General features: G+C 41.1%; 1 protein-coding gene across 3 annotated transcripts; it reads right to left on the bottom strand.

Moving 5' to 3' along the window:
- Positions 1 to 5680: 5680 nt before the first annotated feature.
- Positions 5681 to 20989, bottom strand: LOC101718983 (2'-5'-oligoadenylate synthase-like protein 2). 3 transcript variants are annotated; one of them, XM_021257342.1, is made up of 7 exons: positions 20625 to 20749; positions 19207 to 19336; positions 14583 to 14871; positions 12999 to 13174; positions 9566 to 9807; positions 8944 to 9085; positions 5681 to 6938 (listed from the first exon to the last, which is right to left on the bottom strand). In XM_021257342.1, exons 2-7 carry the CDS (start codon positions 19222 to 19224, stop codon positions 6465 to 6467), a joined length of 1341 nt encoding a protein of 446 aa, XP_021113001.1. In that variant the 5' UTR covers positions 19225 to 19336; positions 20625 to 20749; the 3' UTR covers positions 5681 to 6464. The 3 variants fall into 3 exon arrangements, with proteins under 3 accessions (XP_021113001.1, XP_004843697.2, XP_087054809.1); XM_004843640.4 differs by lacking the exon at positions 19207 to 19336 and having other exon boundaries at positions 20625 to 20989; XM_087198683.1 differs by lacking the exons at positions 12999 to 13174; positions 14583 to 14871; positions 19207 to 19336; positions 20625 to 20749 and adding an exon at positions 11325 to 11532.
- Between the last annotated feature and the right edge of the window lie 1916 nt (positions 20990 to 22905).

Here is a 22905-nt window from a genome sequence, read left to right as displayed (position 1 = left end):
AGTTTGGAACTGAAGTTTGGGGTGTCTATTAGAGATCCAGGAGATGAGGAGTAGACGTTTGGATATATGGGTCTATATTTCAAGGAAGAGGTGCGGGTTTGAGAAATAAAGTTGGCAGTCATCAGCATAGAGATATTTAAAGCCATGAGACTGGAAGAAGGAATGAAGAAAGAGAAAGCAAAGAAAAAGACCAAGGAGTGCACCCTAAAGCATTTAATATTATTCAGAGCTTGGTGATGGTGGTGGGGGATGTTGTCAAAGTCCAGCAAAGAAGAATAAGAAGTAGCTAGTGAGGTGGAGAAAAATCTGGAGTGGTGTTTTGGAAGCTAAGTGATATTGTTTTAAGAAAGAGGAAGTGACTCATTGGGTCATGTGCCAAGTGAACGTGCTCTGACTTTATTCGGAAGGCAGTAATAAATCAGAAGAGAGACACGTGATGAAGTTAGACTCTAGATAGCTTGGCCTGGTGCTCCTGTGGTGAGGGCAGATTGCAGGGAACAAGAGATGAAGAGTAGATGCAGAGATGAAGAGTAGAGGTGGGAGTATATGGATTGGGATGGTGTGTGGTGGTGCAGGTGAGAGGCAACAGTGGCCAGACCAGGCTAGGAGTAGTGGAGGTGGAGGGAAGCGGTTGGCTTCTAGGTGTCTTTTGGAGAAAGTTTGGGACAGGACTTAGTGAGTATAGGTAGGAGGAGAGGGACTGAGAGAAGACAAGGATGACCACCAGCTCTCTTCCTTGGTCCTTGTTATGGTTTAGATCTAACATATCCCCCCAAAGTCTCATGTGTTCAGGGGTTGGGCTTTTGGAAGGCAGTTGGATCAGGTGGGCGCTGAATGGGCTGTTAGGAAGTAGGACCTGGTTGGAGGAGGTGGATCACTGAGGAATGACCTGGAAGAGTGTATTCTTGTCCTCAGCCTTTTCCTCTCTCTCTGGTTTTTTTCCTGCTGTCTCTGTATCCTGGCTACCATGGATTGAGTTGCTTTCCTCAACTATACTCTTCCACCATGACATTTCTGCTTTGGAGCCAGATGACCATGGACCAAAGCTTCTGAAATTGTGTGCCAAAACAAACACTTTCTTCCTAAAGTTGCCTATGTCATGTATTTTGCTCCAGCTATGGAAAAGCCAACTAGTACTGTCCTTGAGTAAGTGGTTGGGGACATCATTAATAAAGAAAGAAGGAGGAGTATGCATGAGAGAGATCTAGCAGTATTTTTAGTGCTTCTGATAAGATATATAGGTCTAAGAAGGATCCAGGAGGTCATTGTTGACCAAAGTGGGTGCAGTTTTATGAGACAGGTGGGAGTAGGAGCCAGGTTAGAATGGGTGGAAGAGGAAGTGGGGTGAGAGGAATGGACGCCAGGAATGTAGATAACTTTTCAAGAAGTTTGTCAGCCATGACATATTTCTATTTAAATTTTCAAACTCGCTAACCTCCAATGGAAAGCATCATTTTTTTTTTAATTACATAAATTCTAAAAGTTCTCATGCTTCCAATGTTTGGTAGAATGTAGTCCTTAAACAATATCATGTTGACAGTTTTAAGGGTGGTGACCACACCTAAGTCAACAACAGTGTAAGATGCAACTATTTGTCATATGTTGACAGATGATTAACATCAAGCCAATATAAGAATCACTCAAACACGAACCATTTAGGCCTTATGTATTAGATTTTTGTTCACCTTCGTAAAATCTGAAGGGTAAGCAGTTTTCAATCATTCAATCACTAATATGTTAGATATATTTGAAGGCTTTAAAAAGAAACAAAGAGGCCCGGGGATTTAGCTCAGTGGTTCCAGCGTCTGCCTCAAAAGCACAAGGTCCTGAGTTCAATCTCCGGTACCAAAAACAAACAAACAAACAATCAAACATAGAGTCAGTAACATGTTGGCTTTGTGCTTTGTCACAATGACACTCAGTTGAGTGTGCTTCTGTGTGGAAGGAGAGCCAGTCTATAAGAAGGGGCTGGGCTAGGCTTGGGGCAGGAAGAGGATATGTGAAAATGTATATCATCTTGACTTGGGTTCCTGTGCTACAGAGAACAAGATAAGGGGCTATGCATGGGTGGTTTGTTCTGGAAATGATTTCAAGGGAGAAATGTGGGAATTGAGAAGGCCAAGCTGAGGAATATTATTAAATCAATAAGTACTGTGGACAACTGGGACTCAGTTCCATTGGAGACCATTTTGAAGAGCTGTGTAGAATGAGCCTGAAAATTGTCTCCCTGAGAACCAGAAGAGGGAACACTTCTGCCTCTCTTCTTATAGCTTAAGGGCTGCCTTGTCCAGTGTCAACTCCCTTGAACTTCCAGGTTTGTTTTATGCACTGTAATGGCTAAGGGGACATCCACAGATGTGCTTTGTGAGCATGCCTTGGTAGGAAGCAATTGTTTCTGTCAAGTAGAGAGAGATGGTTGAAGAAAATAGATTTTAAAAATGTATAAATCAAGCCTGCTATGGTTTGAATGTGCTTTATCCTCTCTGAAATTTATGTTGGAGTTTAAGGCCCACTGTGCTACTGGTATGCAGGAGGTCGAAAGTTAATCAGACTACAGTGTTGAAAGTTGGAGCCTATGGGAGGTATTAAGATTAGAAGTGATTTTTGTGGGTTTTTTTGGTATCAGGGATCGAACTTGGGACCTTGTGCTTGCAAGGCAGGTGGTGGCACCATTGAACTAAATCCCCGGCCCTATTAAGATTAGATATAGTCAGGAGGAAGGAGCCCTCATGAGTAAATACTGGTAGCTTGATAAGAAGGAAGGACACCAGGAGAAACACAGAGATGTGCACTTCCTGTCTCTTGCCACATGATGCCCTAAACCATCTTGGGACTCTGCCAGCAACAAGGTCATCATTAGATGCAGCCCTTGAACTTTAGACCTCCATAATTGTGAGCTCAAACAAATCTCTTTATAATTTAACCCATCTGTGGTACTGTATTGTGTATTTAGCAACAGAAAATGGCTGAATCAAATGTTCTCAAATTCTTCCCATCTCTGAAAGCACCTCCATCTGCAGTGTGGATTTTGCAGTCCTTTCTGTCAAGAAGTGGAGTCAGTTTCTCTTTCCCTTGAATCAGGGCTTGGTTACACAGCTTGCTTTGCCCAATGGGACAGTAGCAAATATCCATTAAGGTGTGGGGCCTAGGCTGGGGAGAAAAGAAAGTCAGTCTGGTATATAGAAGAAATGGAAAGGTCAGTAATTTAAGGTCTTTCTTTCTTGAAACCCTGGGGTTTTCTTCTCTGAATCTCTGCTTGGAGCTGGATCAAACTCACTGGTTTCCATCCCCACCCCCATGACACTAAGGTCCTGCTGTCTCATTAGCGTATCAGTCTGCCCTCCACTCAGAAGACTTCTAGACACCCACAGAGTCATGCGTGCCCTCTGTTTAGAAGTAGGCAAGGCTATTTTTATTCCTCAGTATATCATAATCTGTGATTACTGACATCATTCATCTCCTTGTGTTCAGACAAACCAATTTGTTGGTTTTATGCACTTTCCCCTTGCCATATCTTGGGCACCACAGAAAAAAGCTGCACCCAGTCTTAAGCCATCCAGAGACCAGAGACTTTCACAAAAATTTTTTCAGTGCCTAATATTACAACTTTCCCATCCTCTTTTCTAGATACGCATCAGAAGGGGGATAGTGCCTGCAGATTCTGGACCCAATAGACACTTGGAGATTTTGGGGGATAACATGTAAATATATGTACAAATGAACTCTACTGGCCAGGACTTTATTGTGCTGTCCCAGTTGGCTGCAATGGAGATTGGAAAATGTAATCTCTAGTCCTTAGAAGTGTGCCTATGTAAGAGACAAAAAGTATTGCAGGGGAAATAGAAATTGCTGCTACATCTATTTCAATTTTTGCAATTTTGGCTCTAGCACTGGACTAGGAATGAGGAAATTGCCAAGATCAAAGAAGACACAGCTCTTTAGAATTCCCTCCAGCCTGGGAATCCTCCCACCCTGGGATACGAAAGGGGAACTTGGAGGACGTAGGGGAAAGAACTAATAACAGCAGCTAGCTGCTACATTTATCTAGCACTTATTGTATGTCAGACACTGAGTGAAGAATTTCATACGCTTAATGTTGAGTTTCTATATCCTCAGCTATAGTATGGGGGAAACGGTTATCAATCTAAGCTTGTTGTGATAAATAAACACCAAGTACCCTGCTATTCCTAGTATACAGAGAATGGTAAAAACAAATAATGGTTCCCAGAACTCATAATCTGATTGGCATAGCCCAGCCAATGGATTAAGCCTATTTTGGGTCAGGTGATCACCCCTGGTCTAATCAGGTTTGGCAGAGGGTGAAGTCTCTTGGTGTGAACAAGATTTATTGAAGGGATTGAGAAGATTAGCAGGATGATAAGGCTAGATTTCAGAGCACGTGTTTACTGAAGGAAGTGCAGAGGTGGGAAAGGAGTTTCTTCCAGATAATGTATGAAAACTCCAGGAAGTTCCTGCTGCAGTTGCCATGATTTCCCTTCCATAAAAGTTGCTCTCCAAACATCATTTCCTATTCGTTAAGCCTTAGTACTCTGGTCTGTAAAATGGGGAAGGGTTATTTCAACTTGTTCATCTAACTTTCAGGGCAACTGTGATTATAAAAATCAAATGATGGGGCTGGGGATTTAGCTCAGTGGTTCCAGCACCTGCCATGCAAGCGCAAGGTCCAGAGTTTGATCCCTAGTACCAAAAAAAAAAAAAAAAAAAAATCAAATGATGTTATATCTATAAGGTATAAATGCCATATAAATGCACAGAATTATTAAATACTGAGGAATACAGAAAATTTTTATTGAGCTTCTGAGGCAGATCTTAGTGAAAGGTCTTGAGGGGTAGAAAATACATCCAGTCTGATTTACTCAATGAGTGGATTCTCATTCCACTGAGGATAAGGAAAAGATTCAGGAGGAATTTATTTTTTATTTTTTATTTTTTCCCCTAAAATGCTTTATTAAGACAAAGGTGGGGGGGCGATGGATTGTTTGCCCCAGGGACTGACCTCCACTCCCCTCTGCAGCCCCCCGGCCGGTTCAGTGCACTGCAGGGAGGGTGAGTCCTGGGCCCTAGGCAGAGCTGCTGTCGAGCTGGGCTGAGGCCAGAGCAGGCAAGGTCCGCGTCACTTTCCTCATGCAGTGCAGGAGGAATTTAATAGGAAAAAAGTCAAGCCTGATATCTTACAGCTTTTCTCCCTAGGAATATATGAGGACTTTTGGTTCTGTCTCTTACTGTGTGTGGCTTCTTTCTCTGCGCTGATGGCATTTTCTCTTTACTAAAGTATGGGCTTGAGTGATGCTCTAGTTTGGGCTATCATGACCCCTCCAGTCTTATCTGCATTTCTGGTTACATGCTCACTCTCATTTAACTATGCTAAGAGCACACTATACCTGGTACCGCTCTCCAGGATTCAAAATCAGATTGGCTAAGCATAGCCAAGTGTTGGAAGGATTCCATTCTGTTGCCTTGTGGTCCAATTAGGTCTAGACAGAGAGGAAAGGGAGCATTGGGTATGAGCATGGAGATCAGGTCCAACATGGGGCCTGTGTGGTATTTGGGCATTTTCAAAGAAGGAGACAGAGGCTGGGAGGCTCCCCAAACAATGTGAACTCCAAAACTGCATTAGACTGAGACCTATATCAAGACCATAGTGAAAGACTCAAAGCCATTTTTTTTGGCTCATTCCTTTATTTAGCAAGTATGTGCCAAGGGTTGATACTGGGCAGGTACCATTGTAGAACACAGGGGACAAGCACTAAGACATAGTTTTTGGCAAGTTTCGTTAGACCAGGGAATAGATGATCCAAAGGAACACAGTGAAGGCTTCAGGTACTTTCAGGGAAGTTAAATCTGAGTGAAGGGAAATGATAAAGGAAGAGGATGAGTTGGCCAACTGTATGGAGCATACAGCAGTGGTATCCAAATGGAGCACGCATTAAAATTACTTGGAAGGCCTATTAAGACACAAGCTGCTGAGTCTGACCACCTGAGAGTCTGACTCAGGTTAAGTCTGGGAGAGAAGCTGAGAATTTTCCTTTCTAAGAAGTTCCGAAGTGATCCTGATTCTGCTGGTGTGAGGTTCATACTTTGAGATTCAGTGATTTAGATGTTTGGGGATTGAAAGATGGAAACATGGACAGGTGACCTAAAGTGATGGAGTTGTGACCCAGCAGTTAGTGTTCTGGAATTGCAAGTGTTAGGGAACATCTGGTGTGCTTTAGAAGGTGAGGAGAGATTGAGGGGTAAGGAAGGGATCTTGAATGTCAAGGAGAGGAACTTGAACTTCACTCTGTAGGTAATGGGGAGACACTGAAGACTTTTAGGCAGGGGAGGGGTGTGTTCATATTTAGGCTTCAAAAAGAGCACAGTGAGTAGAAAGGGGTGGGATGGGGGAACAGGACCATAGGAGTCTACATCACGAGCAGCCTGACCACAGGGAGTCCTGGGGACTTTCAGCTTCTCCTAATGAGCAGGATGGTGTCACAATCTTTGATCTCTAGGTCTTCAAGGCACTGATCATTTTTCAGTTTCCGACCCTGGAACTTCAATATCTGATCCTCCACACAAGGTCCTCCAGCTTCTTCAATTACCTCTTTCAAGTCAAGGATAGTGTCATCAGGATTTATGGCATAAGGCCTGCTCTGGCCACTAGAATCCTTCACAAAGACCTGGATTTCATCAAGGGAGGTCTCCAACACCCGGATGTTCACCTTAGAGAAGATCCCATAGTGTGCCAGGGTCTGCCGGCTGCCGAGCAGCTGCCTCTGCCCTCCTGGCTCCTGGAAGGAGAGACGCTGATACCCACAGATGTCATTTCTCATCTTGATCTCTGCCTTCATCTTCCTGATAGGGCTGTAGGGATCCACTGAGAGTGTCCAGTCCTCTTTCCCTGCCTGTTTCACTGTCACCTGCACATCCCGTGCTTGCTGAAATGGAACAAAGAGCAGATAAAGGCATTTGGGTGGTCATGACTGTCTGTTGCCTCCAAAAGTTCTCCCTCTGGTCACTGATGATATAATTTATCATTTACTGAGACATTTTCAAAAATAAAAGGAGGCACTAGTCATAATTATGTGGCACAACAGGCATAGGACTCTTCCAAGCAAAGGAAACTATTTGGACATCCTAGGTTTACAGAATCATTGGGTCAAACTCCGTCCTCTGACTCAACATGCAAATTGGCAACAGGTTTCCAAATAACATTCCTCCTGTGTGGAACTATTCAGTGTCCTTGCCTGTCACCTGGTGGTAACATTAGTACCTCCATGAGCAAATCACAGTGCCATTGTGAGGTTAAACAATGCAATGAGCTGGACTCTGGGATGTAAGCTTAAGGACATTGATTGCAATGGCAGAAGTCTGAAGATATCTAAAAAATCTGCCACAGATGCTGGTTATATAAATTAAAGGACTTGCATTTATTGAATTATCACATAGTTTCTGAAAATATTGATTGGACTAAGGAAGGTTTTATGTTCCTGTTCACCTGGTGTAGGTCCCTTGACCTAACATTCACTCTTGAAAGTGTTCTGATTTGGACTTTATGTTATATGATTGTAACTATTAGGTCCATAGGTGTGGGCAGAAAATTATCTTTAAAATGATTTAATTTAATAAAGGAACAATCAGTTGAATATTAATTTAAGTAAAATAAAAATGCATTCAGGCACATGCTTGGAAGGAGTTGTGTGGAAAGATGAGTGGATGTCTGAGAGGTAGTATTTCTAAGTCAGGGTTGTTATAGGAGGGAAGACTTATTTACTTACTTACTTACTTTGTTTATTTATTTATTTATTTGGTACTGGGGATCGAACTGAGAACCTTGCGCTTGCAAGGCAGGCACGGTGCAGTGAGCTAAATCCCTGGCCCAGGACTTACTTTAAATTACTTTTTAACAATTTGTTTTGCCTTTTTTATGTGTATCAGGGATTAAACCCAGGTCCTCTCTGCTGAGCTACATCCCCAGCCTTTTAAAATATTTTTTTAATATATATTTTTTTGGTATTGAGGATCAAACTCAAGATCTTGTGCTTACGAGGCAGACATGGTGCCACTGAGCTATAAATCCCTGGCCCTATATTTTTTAAAATTCTGAGATAGGGTCTTCCTTAGTTAGTAAATTGCCCAGGCTGCACCTGAACTTGTCATCCTCCTGCCTCAGTCTCCCAGAGTGCTGGGATTACATAGATACACCACCATGCCCTCCTCCCGCTTTGCTTTTGTTCTCGTTTGCTTGCCTCCCAGGAGCTGCCAGATCTGCTGGACATTCTCAAGAGACATTTCTGGGTGGTGGGGCTCTGTGATGCCTTAGTTAACTGCTTCAATTCAGTAGCTGTGAGGTTGTCTTTGAGGCTAGACTCAGAATTTCCATGCAAGACATGAAAAGTGGGACAGGTGACAAGATTTCTCTGGGAGAAGTAGGTAGGGGAAATAGATTATCTCAAGGAGTTCATAAACAGAGTCTTGGTCCTGAACACTGGATTGCTACTCAGAGTGCTGTAACCCATGTGGGAAAAACCTGCACACCGGGAGGCGTGCAGCTAGCATTGTTGCCCACAGCAGAGCCCTGTGATCCTCACTTATTTTTGGGGGAAATATCTAGCAAATCTCTTGCTTAAATAGCAAGAAGCTGCACTTTTGACACCTCACAAAAGGAGAAACAATACCCCACAGGAAATGTAGATGTGAGTATCTTGAGTCTATCTCTGAATTGGCTACAGAGCAGGGCAGAAATTGCTGCTCACTTTATAGGTGAAAGAACTGAGGCCAGATACTTATCACAGAAGAGAAGAACTGCCTATCCATTTGGCTGGAATGTCTACATGGGAGATAATTCCTGTCCCGGGACCTATGGATGCTGGGGTGGGGGGATTCACATGGGGTTAACATGAGGGCAAAACTGAGTCCTGACTACAGGAAGAAGAGTCGTACCTGTACATGCCAGGCCTGGCTGGGGTCTTCAGTCAAGCAGCAGGCCTGCTGCAGGCAGTAAGCAGCCTCTTTGGCCACCAGATCCCATCTTCTTCCCTTGCCTAGGTTGTTGGTGGGATCAGCTGGGTCTAGGATAATGGGCCTGAGGGAAATAAGGGAAGCAGATCTCTGTCACACTCAGGATCCTGGCTTCTGGCACTCATGTCTATCCAAGAGTACAGCCTTTGTGTAGGAAGGATTCCTTGCAAGCTGAAGCTGTTGGTTTAGGTTTGGAATATAACCTAAACTGACTTGGTCAGAGTGAATTTCTGAGATTTTGCTTGGAATGTTCCTTCTTGTACTGGAACATATATGTCCAGATGAGAAGCCCAGGACTGATGTAACCATGAAGGAATTAACCTGAACTTGATGGTAAAACCCTGGGAAAGACAGCTGAACAATTCACATAAAGGGATTCTGATGACATGGCAAACTTCTGCAGCATGCCACACCTTAACCTTCTTTTATTTTGGGGTTTTTCAGTTACAAAAGCTAATAAATTCCTTAAATTTTTTTTAAAAAAACTGTTCCTGTTGGATTTCCTGTTCCTTGAAGCTGAAAGTAATGCAACCAACATACTCACCTGCTCTTCTTCAATTGTTGTTTGATAAAATTTCTGACAATCTCACTTTGGAAATCATAATACTTGGTCCAGTATATGCAAATGTCTTCATAATCCCTGAGGAGTGTCATCACAGCCAGAAGTCCTTCATCCATGTTGAAGTTCTCTTGTTGGTCAGTTCCCATTTCCCAGGCATAGATGGTCAGTAGCTCCAGTGCATATTTTGGGGGCAGAGCTACTTTTCGGTACTGAGGTTTCACATACTAGAGAAAGGAGTTGGGGGAGAGAACAGGAGATAACTGATGCTCTAAGAATTCTCAGGTCACTGTGTTGTATTATGTAGCATAAGCCAAGGAAAGGCGGGGTGTAGGTAGACCTATGTCCTGGGGTTATCAAGATATCAATAAAAGAGGATGCTAGGGTTTCTTATGGATCCTCTGGGCTTTTATCAATCTATGTTTTTCAGTTGGAATGGAGGAAGCAATATAATGAATATAGAAAATAATTGAAGAAAATGAAAACACACATAAGACACCATTGAAAGATGAAAGGGAAAGAGTAATGTGAAAAGTACAATTCCTCCAAAGTTAATTTAAAGTTTTATTGCAATCTCACTTGGAATCCCAGTGGTATTTTAAACAGGACAAAATAGCCTTAAGATTCACATAGAAACATAAATGGCTAGGAAAAGCCAAGAAAATTACAAACTATATTATGTACATGTACCAACTTCCCAAGATGATTGTAAAATGTATGTACTGCAAACATATACTAATAAAAAAGCCAAGAAAATTATGAAAAAGAAAAATAGTCGGATATTTGTCTTTTTGGATATAACATATAAAACAGTTGTAGTAAGAGTATGTTTTTGGTATAGGAATAAGCAATAGTCAAATGTAACAGAACAGCCCAGAATTTGTTCCCAGTAAATAGAATTTAGTATTTGACAAAGGCAATATTTTTTTTTTTTGGTACAGGGGATTGAACTCGGGACCTTGTGCTTGCAGGGCAGGTGGTGGCACCACTGAGCTAAATCCCTGGCCCTGGAGGCAATATTTTGGATCAGTGGGAAAAAGACGCACAATTCAACGATTGATGTACAACTTGTTACCTATTTGGTAGAAAATAAAGTGATTCCATTGTTCCACCATATACCAAAAGAAATTACATGAAGGGCTGGGGATTTAGCTCAGTGGATCCGGTGCCTGCCTCGAAAGCACAGGGTTCCAAGTTCGATCCCCGGTACCAAAAAAAAAAAAAAAACTACATGAAGTTGCTTTACATATTAAACCATATTAGAAGAAAAATGAAGTGACTAATATATGTGTATGGAATATACATATGTCAGTATGTGTATATATATAAGGGGGGGTCAGATAGGAAACATATAATCTATAAAAGAAAGTCATACATTTATCTATGTAAAAATTAGAAACCACTATGTTGTCAAAGACAGTATAATTAAGATTATAGATGAATGATATATTGGTAAATATATCTGAAACACATATGAGAAATAATGGTAAAGGCAATTAAAAAGAGGTCTTAGAGTTGAGAAAAAATACAAAATCAATTGAACAATGTACAAATTACATTAATAGATAACTCCCCAAAGTTTAAATCCAAATGCATTTGTTTAATGGGTGGACTAGAACAACAGTATGGTCCCACGTATCTAAGCTCTGTGCATAAGCTATGTGAATATTGGCAAACACAGATATAAAAGAATGGTCACCGATGATGTTATTGGTATTATCTTAGGATTTTGTATAAATTTTACCTTCTTTCTTAGGCTTTTTGCACTGATGATTTTTTTTTCGGTATTGGGGATTGAAACCAGGGTTTTGCACTATGCTATATCCCAGGCCTTCAAAATTGCTGTTGTTGTTGTTCTTGCTAAGTTGCCAAGGCTGGCACTGAACTTGTGGATCTTCTTGCCTCAGCTTCTCAAGCAGCTGGGATGAGAGGCATAAGCCACTATGCACAGCTTCAATTTTTTAAACATGAGTCCACTGAAATATTCAGATGGAAAAAATAATTATAAAGAATATATTTTTTTGGTACCAGGGATCAAACTCGGGACCTTGAGCTTGCAAGGCAGGTGGTGGAACCACTGAGCTAAATCCCCAGCCCTATAAAGAATATTTTGTATTAAAATCACAAGTGCCAGAGGCAGACATACTTATATTCAAATTTCAGCTCCACTTTAGCATTTGAGTCTCAGTTTTCACATCTCCAAAATAATAATAAATAATGCATACAATTGAATTGCTAACAAGAGCTGAGCATAATCTCAGCTACTGGGGAGGCTGAGGCAGGAGTGTTGCCAAGTTCAAGGCCAGCCTGAGCAACTTAATGAGCTTGTCTCAAAAATAAAGAGGGGTGGGGCATGTGGTAGGTTACTTGCCTAGCATGCACAAAACTATGGAATTGATCCCCAGCAACACACACACAGACTAAATGAGAAAAATATGCAGCATTTGTATGTAGCATAAATCATGGAACTTGATTTACACTCAATAAACGGTAGCTTTATAATAGTTGTTTTACTATTATCTGAAGTACTTGAGGTCTGAAGCCTATTGAAAATCATGCTTGTGCTCATCAGGAACTATTTAACTGCCCTTGAGGAACTGTGTTATTCAAACCAGGCGGCTCTAAGCAGGACAGGATGCTTCAGAGGACAACAGAACATAGCAACAATAAACACCATTACCAACAATACTGGCTACCCCTAACTTTGTCTGGGTGCTCTATGCAGCAGTACCCAACTTTTTGGCATCAGGGACCCATTTTGTGGAAGATAATTTTTCTGTAGGATAGGGAAGAGGAGGGATGGTTTTGGGATGATTCATTCAAGTGCATTACATTTATTGTGTACTTTATTTCTATTATTATTACATTGTATACTTTGTTATTGTTACATTAGGTTCTCACAAGGAATGCAAACCTAAATCCCTTATATCTGTGTGCAGTTCACAGTAGGGTTTGCGTCCCTATGAGAATCCAATGCTGCTGCTGATCTGACAGGAGGCAGAGCTCAGGCAGTAATGTAAGCAATGGGAAGTGGCTTCAGATACAGAGGAGGCTTCCCTGGCTCACCCACTGCTCACCTCCTGCTGCGTGGCAAAGTTCCTAACAGGCTGTGAACTGGAACTGGTCTATGACCCTGGAGATGGGGATCCATCTCCAGGTTACAAATAATTTCCAATTATACTAGTATCTCAGTATAAGGGTTTAATCTGCCTGCCACTCTTAATTGTTTCCTTTTTTTCTCTTTCTCTTTAGGTTTCTTTTTTTTTTTTTTTGGTACCAGGGTTCGAACCTGGGTCCTTGCACTTGCTAGACAGGTGGTGAAACCACTGAGCTAAATCCCTGGCCCTCTCCTTCTCTTTAAAAAACACTGGGTTGCCCCTTGTCCCTGCATCTCCCAGCCTAACCTCCATTCTCTCACCTTCAGGTACCAGAACTTCACCAGCCGCAGGAGGTTTTTCAGTTTAATAGGGCGCCTTTTCACAAAGTCCCTCTGTAACACTGTGAAGCTTGGTGAAAACTCCCCAGGATGGCTGCAGCTTTTTATTAAATCTTCATAGATTTCTGGTGCTGGTTTAGAGTCCAGGCAAAGGGATCCTGGGAGGAAAAAAGTACTTGGTCAGGGAAACCTACTCTTTGAGGTGAAGAAGGTGAAAAGAGCTCCAATGAACATAGTGTATGTATAAATTATTTTAGGCAATTCTCACAACGGTATTACCCTTCTCAATTTATAGCTAGACAAATAAAGGTTTAGATGGTTTGCTAGCACACCCAAAGGTCACATGAATTTAAAATAACTCACGCTGACCAAAAACATACAATATGTCAGGCACTGAGCTACACTCAGGGAATCCTCAGAACAACAGTTCTATGAAGTAGGCAAATTTAAGCAAAACTTAAGACATTACCATTTTTGTTGGTGAAACATGGTCAAATAGCTTTCTATGGTTCCACCTAAATTTGATATTGTCCCATTAAACAAGTTGGTATTCTCAGTGTTGGAGGTATGTTACTGTTTTTGTCTAGAATGTTCCTCAAAAGCACTTGTGGTGAAGTCTTGGTCCCTAATGCAGCAATTTTCAGAGGTGGGGCTTTTGGAAGGTGATCAGATTATAAGGGCTCTAATTTCATCCGATGGATTTATAATTTGATGGCATTTTTGGGAGGTGATGAAACTTAGATGGAGCCTAGCTGAAGGGAAGCAGTCACAGGGGCATGACCTTAGGCACTACATCTTGTCTTTGGCCCCTTTCTCTCAGGATCTTTCTCTCTCCCTCAGGCCTCCCCCTTCTCTTTCCTCTTCCCCATTGCCTCTCCCTTCTTCCTGCTTCTTCTGGCTGCCAAGAGGTGAGCAATTTTATTCCTCTATGCCTTTCTGCCATGCTGTTTCTGCCTTAACACAGGCCCAGAAACAATGGAGCCATGGGCTGCAAAAACCACAAGCCAAAATAAACCTTTCCTGCTTTGAAATGTTATTCTTGAGTGTTTTGTCACAGCAAAGGAAAGCTGACTAACAAAGTGTTAAATAGTTTTTTCAACTAAAGGTGGAGGCAGGAAGATTGAAAGTTTGAGCCCAGCCTGGGCAATTCAGTGACTTAGCTAGATCCTGTCCCTCCAAAAAAATTTTAAAGGGCTGGAGATGTAGCTCAGTGTGAAGACTTTGAGTTCAACAATCCCCAGTACAAAAAAAAAAAAAAGAGTTCTGTTTTAAAGATGATTCTAATCCAATTCTGTGTGATTCCAAAGACTGTGAAGTGCTTGCTTGACCTAGTGCATCCCAGAGAGTTGGAGAGGCTTAGGTTGGGTAGAAATTCATTATTTAGGAGAAACCCCTTTTCCATGCAACACTGAGACATGGTAACACATGCATTTATGGAAAGACTTAATTCTTAAAAGGATAGCTCCAATCCCATCTCCATGAAAAAGAACAATCTCCACTGGTTTTCACTTTCCCCAAACTCTGAAGCCAGGTCAGTAAAGGGGCCCTATCCATTGCTGTCTTTACCCAGGGCATCAAAGGCCAGGACCACATCCATGCGAATGACATCACTGCTCTTCCTGGGGTGGACCTGTAGAGTCAGGGAGCGAGGTTCTCTGGGTCCCGGTCTGTGGTGAACCACAGCGATGTTGTAGGCCAGGCTCTCACTACAGTGATCAAATCTCTTCTCAATGAAGTCAATGATGAATCCTCGGAGGCTTGCCTGCTTTTGGAAGCTGGTAAAGCAGCTCAGGAACAGAACCATGTCCAGGTCGGAGCTGTGGTTCAGCGTTGTGCCCTTCCCCAAAGAGCCGCCCTGTGGAGGATGACAATGCTGAACCTTACTTCCACTGCGACTTGATGCTTGGGGTTGAGAGTAAAGCAAGAAGCCCTCATGGGAGGCTGTACACACAGGTCCCCCCAAATGATAGCACTTGGCTGCTATCATACACAGTGGTCTATGCCGTGGGCATTATGGGTTGAGCACCTCTAACTGAAGACTCAAAAATTCAAAGTGCTCTAAGTACAAAACTTTTTGAGTGTTCACATGACACCAGAAGTGGAAAATGCCACCTGGAATCTCATGTGATACATCACAGTCAAAATGTAAAAATATTATACAAAATTACTTTCAGACTAAATGCACTGTATAAGGAATAAATAAATGAAGGGCAAAATACAAGATAGATAAAAGGAAACAGAGAGATAGATATGTTGCAGAAGGGAAGAGGACTGAGAGATGGAGAAAGGATGAAGGAGGGGAGAAGAAGGGAATGAAAAAAGAATTAAGATGTGTTATGTATGTGTACCAACTCCCTATGAAGTAGGTAATCATTATGTATGTAAACATGTATCAATAAAAATAAAAATTAAAAAATAAATTTAGATCAAAGCAGAGAGAAAAAATACTATGTTTATACAGATTTCATATTTAGACTTAAGATATCATCCCTGAGATGTCTCATTATGTACATGCAAATATTCTAAAATCGGGGGGGAAAAATTCAAAATCCAAACACTTCTTTTCCCAAGTGTTTTGTGTAAGGGACACTCAACCTGTACTACATCTTTTCACTAACTTCTAACAATCAAATAGATGGTGAGCAATTCAGAAGCTATGAAATGCAAAACTCTGTTCCTCCCCAGGACCTTAATCCCTTCTCCAGAGGCAACTACAGTTACCAGCACCTTATAGTGTTCCTTAAATGTTCTACTCCAAGACCTGCACTGTCCAATGTGGTAGCCAGCAGCCACAGATGTCCTTTTAAATTTAAATGAATCAAAATGAAATAAAACATCTGTTAGCTTTATTTCAAGTGCTCAATAGCTGCCCAAAGATAGTGGCTATTCTATTAGATAATGCACATGTATAGCATTTCTTTTCTTTTCTTTCTTTCTTTTCTTTTTTTGGTACCAGGGATCAAACTCAGGACCTTGTGCTTGCAAGTATTAGCATTTCTATCATTGAAGGAAGTCCTATTGGACACCTCTGGTTAAAAATATTTTTATGCATGTATTTTGTACACATATATTTTGTATATACAGATGCGTGGGTATATGTACAAATATTTTCTAGGCTTTTTGCTTTGAAATAATTACAGACTTACAGGAAGTTATAAAGATAGTAGAGAGGGGTTTGGTGTGTACTTCACCTAATTTTCCCAATGGTTATATACCATTATTGGGGATTGAGCACATGGCCTTCACACTGAGTTACATCCCCAGCTCCTTTTTTTTTTTTTTAAGTCTTGGAACTGTTTCTCACTAAACCACTAAGTTGCCCAGGCTGGAGTTGAACTTGGGACCCTCCTGCCTCAGCCTCTCAGAGCGCTGGGATTACAGGTATGTATTACTCTGCCAGCACATCTTACATAAAATATAGTAGAATATTAAAACCAGAAGGTTGACATTGATGCCACATCTTATCCTGTGACAGTCAAGGTAGAGAATCATCATTGCAATTAAGATACAGAATTATTCTATCATTACAAAGATGTACCTCACGCAGCTCCTTTATAATCACACATACTCAGGGCCAGGGATTTACCTCAGTGGTTCCGCCACCTGCCTCACAAGCACAAGGTCCTGAGTTTGATCCCCCGTACCAAAACAAAACAAAAAAAAATCACACATGCTTCCCTCCCTCCCACCATCCTTGAACCCTGGAAAACACCAATCTGTTTTCCATTTGTATAATCTTGTCATTCTGAGAATGTTGCATACAGTTGTCCCTTGCTATCCTAAGACTGGTTTTAGGACTTCCTCAGATACAAAAGTCTGAGGATGCTCATGTCCCTTACATAGAATGGTGTAGTATTTGCATATCATCCCCATCCATGCACAGCCTCCTGTACATCTCAATCTCTAGTTTACTTTTAATCCCTAATACAATGTGATAGGCACAGTTGTTACACTGTATAATTTTATTTGTATTATTTTTAATATTGTACTATTGTTTTTAAATTTATTTATTTATTTATCTTTTTGGTTCTGGGTATCGAACTCGGGACCTTGCGCTTGCAAGGCAGGCGGTGGAACCACTGAGCTGAATCCCCAGCCCTTAAATTTATTTTTTTAAAAATATGGTTAGACCTTTGTATCTAAGTCCCACATAAGCATATTCAACCAACTTCATATAAAAAAAAATACTTGAAAGGGCCAGGGATTTAGCTCAGTGGTGCCACCACCTGCCTCACAAGTGTAAGGTCCTGAGTTTGAGCCCCAGTACCAAAAAAAAAAAAAAAAGAAAAGAAAAAAAGAAAAGAAAAAAGAAAAATACTGTTTGTGCTGAACAAGTATGACCTGTTTCTGGGCACTATTCCCTACACAATACCATGTAATACTATTTACATGGTAATCACATCCTTTTAGGCACCACAGGTCATCTAGAGATGGTTTAAAATAAAGGCAAGGAGGTACATAGGTTATACAAAAACACTACGTCATTTTATATAAGGGACTTGAGCATCTTTGGATTTTGGTAACTTCAGGTATGGGAATGAGTGTGTGTTCCTGGATTCCATCCTCTTGTGGCCTTTTCATATTGACTTTTCCTGCCTAATTTGCACAATGCTTTTGGTATCTACTTGTAGATTTGTGTGTCTTAATAGCTTTTTCCACCATTGTCACATTTGTTTTAGGTTATTCAAATTTTTATTTCAATCCCTATTATTCTTGTTACATAGATTAATTTTCAGAGTCCTCAAGTCCTGGCTCTTTGCTGTTTGTCCAGAGTTTTAGTTGTAACTTGTAAGAGAGTTTGTAAGATGTTTACTCCATCTTGGCGGCACCAGAAGTTTACAGACTCTTGTGAAATAAATATAAGTATTGTTAAATTAAATAAGCAGGAGGCCATTAGTCTGAGGCTCCCATAATTTGAGCTCCTACATTACAAACTGTAGTCTTAGTATGTAAATAAGCCAGATCCTGATTTAAGTAGTATAACAAATGGCCAGGTTTCAGCCAATCAGAAACAGCTAAGCTTCAGCCAATCACAGTCAGCCAACTGATCAGACCATGTCCAAATAAAGGAACGGCATATTACATGCTGCCTATAGAAAGAAATGCCCACCAGTAGCCAAACAGGTGATTTCTCTACTTTGTTCCCATGTTTGTCCAACTTTTATTGGCCTTTGTGTTTACTGCTCATTTGAACAGCACTCTGTGAACCTCATCTGGTTCGGCATGAAAACCTGATTCATGAATCATTTTTTTCTCAGGTATATTCTATTGAGTTTAACTTGTCTAAAGTTTTTCTTTTAGCAATATATATGAAAGAAAATGTTTTCTATCATTTACAAACAAAAGCATGGTCATAGTGTGCTAAAATATGAATGATGCTTATATATGAGCAATAAGGTCATTTTATAAGGTTCTGTGCTTTCCTATACCTTTGTGACTAAATGTATTATTTGTGTAATTAAAACATCACAAAACAATATTGACTTTAGATTTGTATGTAACTTTATTTATTTTTATTTATTTATTTAATTTTTTTTTTATTTTTGTACCCGGATTGAACTCGAGATCTTGCACTTGCGAGGCAGGCAGTGGCACCACTGAGCTAAATCCCTGTTGTTTATTTATTAATTTTTGAGACAGGGTCTTGCTATGTAGTTCAGGCTGGCTTTGAACTCATGTAGCTCAGGCTGGCCTCTCTTGACAATCCTCTGAACTCAGCCTCCCGAGTGCTAGGATTATAGGTATGCACCACCACATTGGGGTGTAACCTTAATTTAGACATGTGGTTCCTTGAGGATGTAGAATAGTAAAAAAAGAAAGAATATGGGGGCTCAGATACAGGTGGTGATTAAGTACAGCAAGAGATGTCCTTGCACAAGTTACTGCTGGTCCCTGAAGACTCTCTGGTCCACTCATGATCGGAAATTAAATGGATCAGCATATTTGACTGTAGAAAAACACATCGTTCTCATACCAGTATGGATGGATGGATGAAACCAGGAAAACTAGAGGTTACTAAAAAAATGTAATGCTTAAATAGGCTAACAAAGGTAGAAAAGTGTATTGTGGCTCCTTCCTCTTAATATAAAAGTGAAATGTAACATATATATATAAAATAATTATCTATATATCCATATTGATATATTATCTATATCTATATCTCCTCATTGCTGGTAACAGGTAAACTCACCGGTAATTCACCATTCATAACTGGTAAACTTATTTATCAATAAGGTCTTTAGTTTCAGTCCAACTTTGTTCTAGGCATTTTCTTTGTTGCTTAAAATGTTATGATAGCTACTTCAGAGGTGATTCAAATTCTGAAAATAGATTGTTGAGAGCAAGAGTAAACGTGAAATACATCTTTATCTTGCACAAAGATAGTCTTTACTTGGTGCATATACCTGTAAAGGTAGGAATAGGAACTTCAAGATGTGGGCATTTGGAGTAACACAAATGGACATATCCTACTGAGACAACGCATTCCAATCTGTAGAAGAGCTTTATTTAGAATATATGTTAAAATCTTCGAGCACTTTCAGACCCATCCTTAAGACAACATTCATCTCATTTCTAGTTCTGTTAGGGATTTCATTTTTTTGTTTGATTCAGAAAATGTGAGCAAAGATGGTGATATAGTAGAAGTACACTATAGCAAGTTCAGAGGTGTGCAGGAGTTAAGAGTATAGAAGTGCAAAGTTGTATCTTTTTAAGCAACTATAGGAAGCTGACTTTCTGTTTTTGAAGCTCATGATCTGCAGTGAATGCTCGAGCATTCGGGTCCTTCTGTATCAGTCTTACTGTCCGCGGCCCTTGTCACCACCGGGCACAGCCTAATTTGCTTAAGTTAATGTGCAGTGTCTTTCATTCTAGGAAAATGAACAAAACCTAGGGTTATGGTCTAAGCACTTTATATTGAAAATGGTATATTAAAAGTTGAATTATAATTTAGTACTTTCCTAGGAGAAACCATGCTTATAAATAGGTGTTTAATTACATGGTCAGTCCCTAAAAACTCCTTGGACTTGTCAGGTGACTTCTGGTATCACTAAATGCTCCGTAGTTTCTGACACAAGCAGTCAGTACCATTTGTGAAGAAAAATATTGGAGCTTTTTTTCATGACATGTAGGTAAAGTGAGAAGCATAAATTTTATAGAGACCTGCTATCCACATTCTGACTCCTTGACATTCAGGGGGCTGAAACCCAAATAATAATAATAATAATAATAATCCTCCTCCTCCTCCTCCTCCTCCTCCCCCCTCCCCCCTCCTCCTCCCCCTCCCCTCCTCCCCCTCCCCCTCCTCTCCCCCCTCCTCCCCTCTTCCCCCTTCCTCCTCCCCCCTCCCCCCTCCCCCCTTCCTCCTCCTCCCCCCTCCCCCTCCCCCCTCCTCCCCCTCCCCCTCCTCCTCCTCCTCCTCCTGCTTTGTGGAATAATTTGCTATATAAGAGCATTTTCCCATGTTTTATCCCACTTATTAGTCATATGAAATTCAGGTTAAAGAGGGGGAAACTGAGGCTCAGAGATGAAGTGACTCATTCCCCTAGGCCCCATAATCCCACAGAAGCAGGGGTGGGATTTGAGCCCCAGGATCCCAGGAGTGCTCACCTTCACCACCTTCAGCACCCTGACTTCTTCGTCCAGAACCAGCAGATCTCGAAAGCAAAGATTTTGAAAGAATCTCTCGACTCTCTGCCAGGCATCCTGCATTTCTTCCTTCCAGTCCCCCTGGGGCTGAAGACTGTGCTCCAGGAAGGCGTCCAGCCTGTCCCCAGTGGTCTCATACAGGTCCGGTGTGAGGTCCATCTCTGCAGGGCAGGTGATGGAATATCTCCTCTGTCACTGCCCAGCTCTGTAAGGGGCACCTCTCAGCCTTTTCCAGCAGCTAAACAATTGCACAGGAGGAAGAAGACTGAACGGGAGACTGGAGAGGGCTGGACTGATTTCTTCTGGCAGCACATCGCTCCTCCTCCTAAGTATTTTAAACTCTGCAGCCAAGCTTCTCGGCCAGATTGTAAACGAAACAGTGCTTTCAAAAGAATAGAAACTGAAACTGTGGAGATAGAATTTTTTTCCTAAGGCAGTAAGGAACAATGGGTTCAGGAATGGAGCCAAATCTCCACAAGGGCTTTCTGTCTGGGAATTCCCAGAGCGTCCTGGAGCTGCCCCCTCTCCCCATGGGAGCTTGACTACTTGGGGTGAGGGCATGGCAGCTTGGCTGTGCTTAATGAAGGAGTCCTGAGGCAGATAATCACACCTTTTGTTTCTCCTGTTATCCCTTTTCTCTTTCTAGGTGAACCCTCTGATCCCTAAAAGCTATGAGTTGGAAAGAGGTCTTTTAAAAATCTATGTGTGTGGGATGTTAAGTAAAAATTTTGAGACCAAGAGGTCTCTGAAAAAAAGGGTTTTTGGAGCTAGCCAACAGTGAAAGGAGCAAAGGACAGATTTGCTAAGCTATCAGCAGTTTGACCAGATAGTACTTGGAAAAACATCCACTGGACCTAAAATGGACCTGAAATTTTGGAGAGAATAAACAAACCATTTACACGGAACCTCCCTTGCCATGGACCAGAGAAGTGGGGCAGAGTGGAAATGGGCAAAGCCCTGGGGTAGGAGGTGAGTCCATAAAGGCACGTTTTTGTTGCTTCTTGCTTGGTTGGTTAAAGAAGCAGAATGTGTGATGTGGCCTTGGTGGTGATCTTCAACACACATGCGGGAAAGGGAGGTGGAGCCAGTTTGTTTTTGTTTCTGTTTCCTTTCTCTTTGTTGATCTTGTCATGCCTGGCCTAAGTGAACAAACAGGACAAAGCAAACAGGCTGCTTGTGCCAAGAAGTCCAGTAATTGTCTACATACCTGTGCAGACTGTCCTTGGTCACCCGAGTCATAAACATTCCTTATGATTATAGCCCTTCCTGAAAATCTATAGAAATGTAGTCTTCTTTCCCCTTCAGTGGCTAGAATCTGTTCCCGCTTTTAGTCCCTGATTTTAGTCTCTGTTCACTGGAATAAACATTTCTTTTTTTCACAAAAGCCCGTCTCCAGCGACTGGTTTCATGTGCACTGTTTATAGCAGATCTGGCTTAAAGCTGTCAGTTAAAATGAATTTCTGTTTTCTCTTTCCTCCCTACATTCTCTGGCCTGTCTGTTTAGCACATCTTAGAATACTTCTCTCATCAGGGGCTTATTTTCTGAAGTCTTCATTTCAAAGAGCAAAGGACAATTTTGAGGAAGACACATTGTCCTTAAAATATTTCAATTAATGCAAATTTTAGAAGTCTAAAACAACCCCTGTGAACCAGAAAAATAAGTGAAGAGAAAGTGAATTCAGGGCTAGTAATTATTTCGAGGAATATGACCTTACATTTACATATAATACATAGATGACATTGTATACGAGTGTTTTAATAGTCATTTTAAAAAGGATATTGAGGAAGTCATAAATAAACACAGGATGCATGTAAAAATGCACAGATGGCACATGAACATGTCACTGAGATCTGTTCAGAATGTCAAATCCAAAAACGTCTGTTTTTTAGGCTGCTGCTCTAAGAGAAGATGCTGGGTCCTGGAAAACTGGCTGAGAAAATTCAGAACTTGCTTGGAGATGAGAAAAACACTGCTATGGGAGATGCTTGTGAAATATTTGAGGAAAAAAGTTTTTTTTGTTTTGAAAGATAAAAGTGGAAAAGAGAAACACATACCACTCATATAACATTTATAATTATATCATTATATCTAAAGAAGTAAATAAGTAAATATTGTGCCCTTTTGGTTTCCCTGAGGTTTATATAAGCAGGATAATTGCAACATTGATGTATTTTCTCACTGGGAAATATGTTATTAGTCTATTGGAAAATTTACTTAGATTATATCTTTAATGCACTGCAT

The sequence above is a fragment of the Heterocephalus glaber genome, unplaced genomic scaffold, assembly GCF_053883595.1.
Source record: "Heterocephalus glaber isolate CG9 unplaced genomic scaffold, H.glaber_assembly_v1.0 deba00001687, whole genome shotgun sequence".
Classification (NCBI taxonomy): Eukaryota; Metazoa; Chordata; class Mammalia; order Rodentia; family Bathyergidae; genus Heterocephalus; species Heterocephalus glaber.
This window is presented reverse-complemented; position numbering and strand designations above follow the sequence as displayed.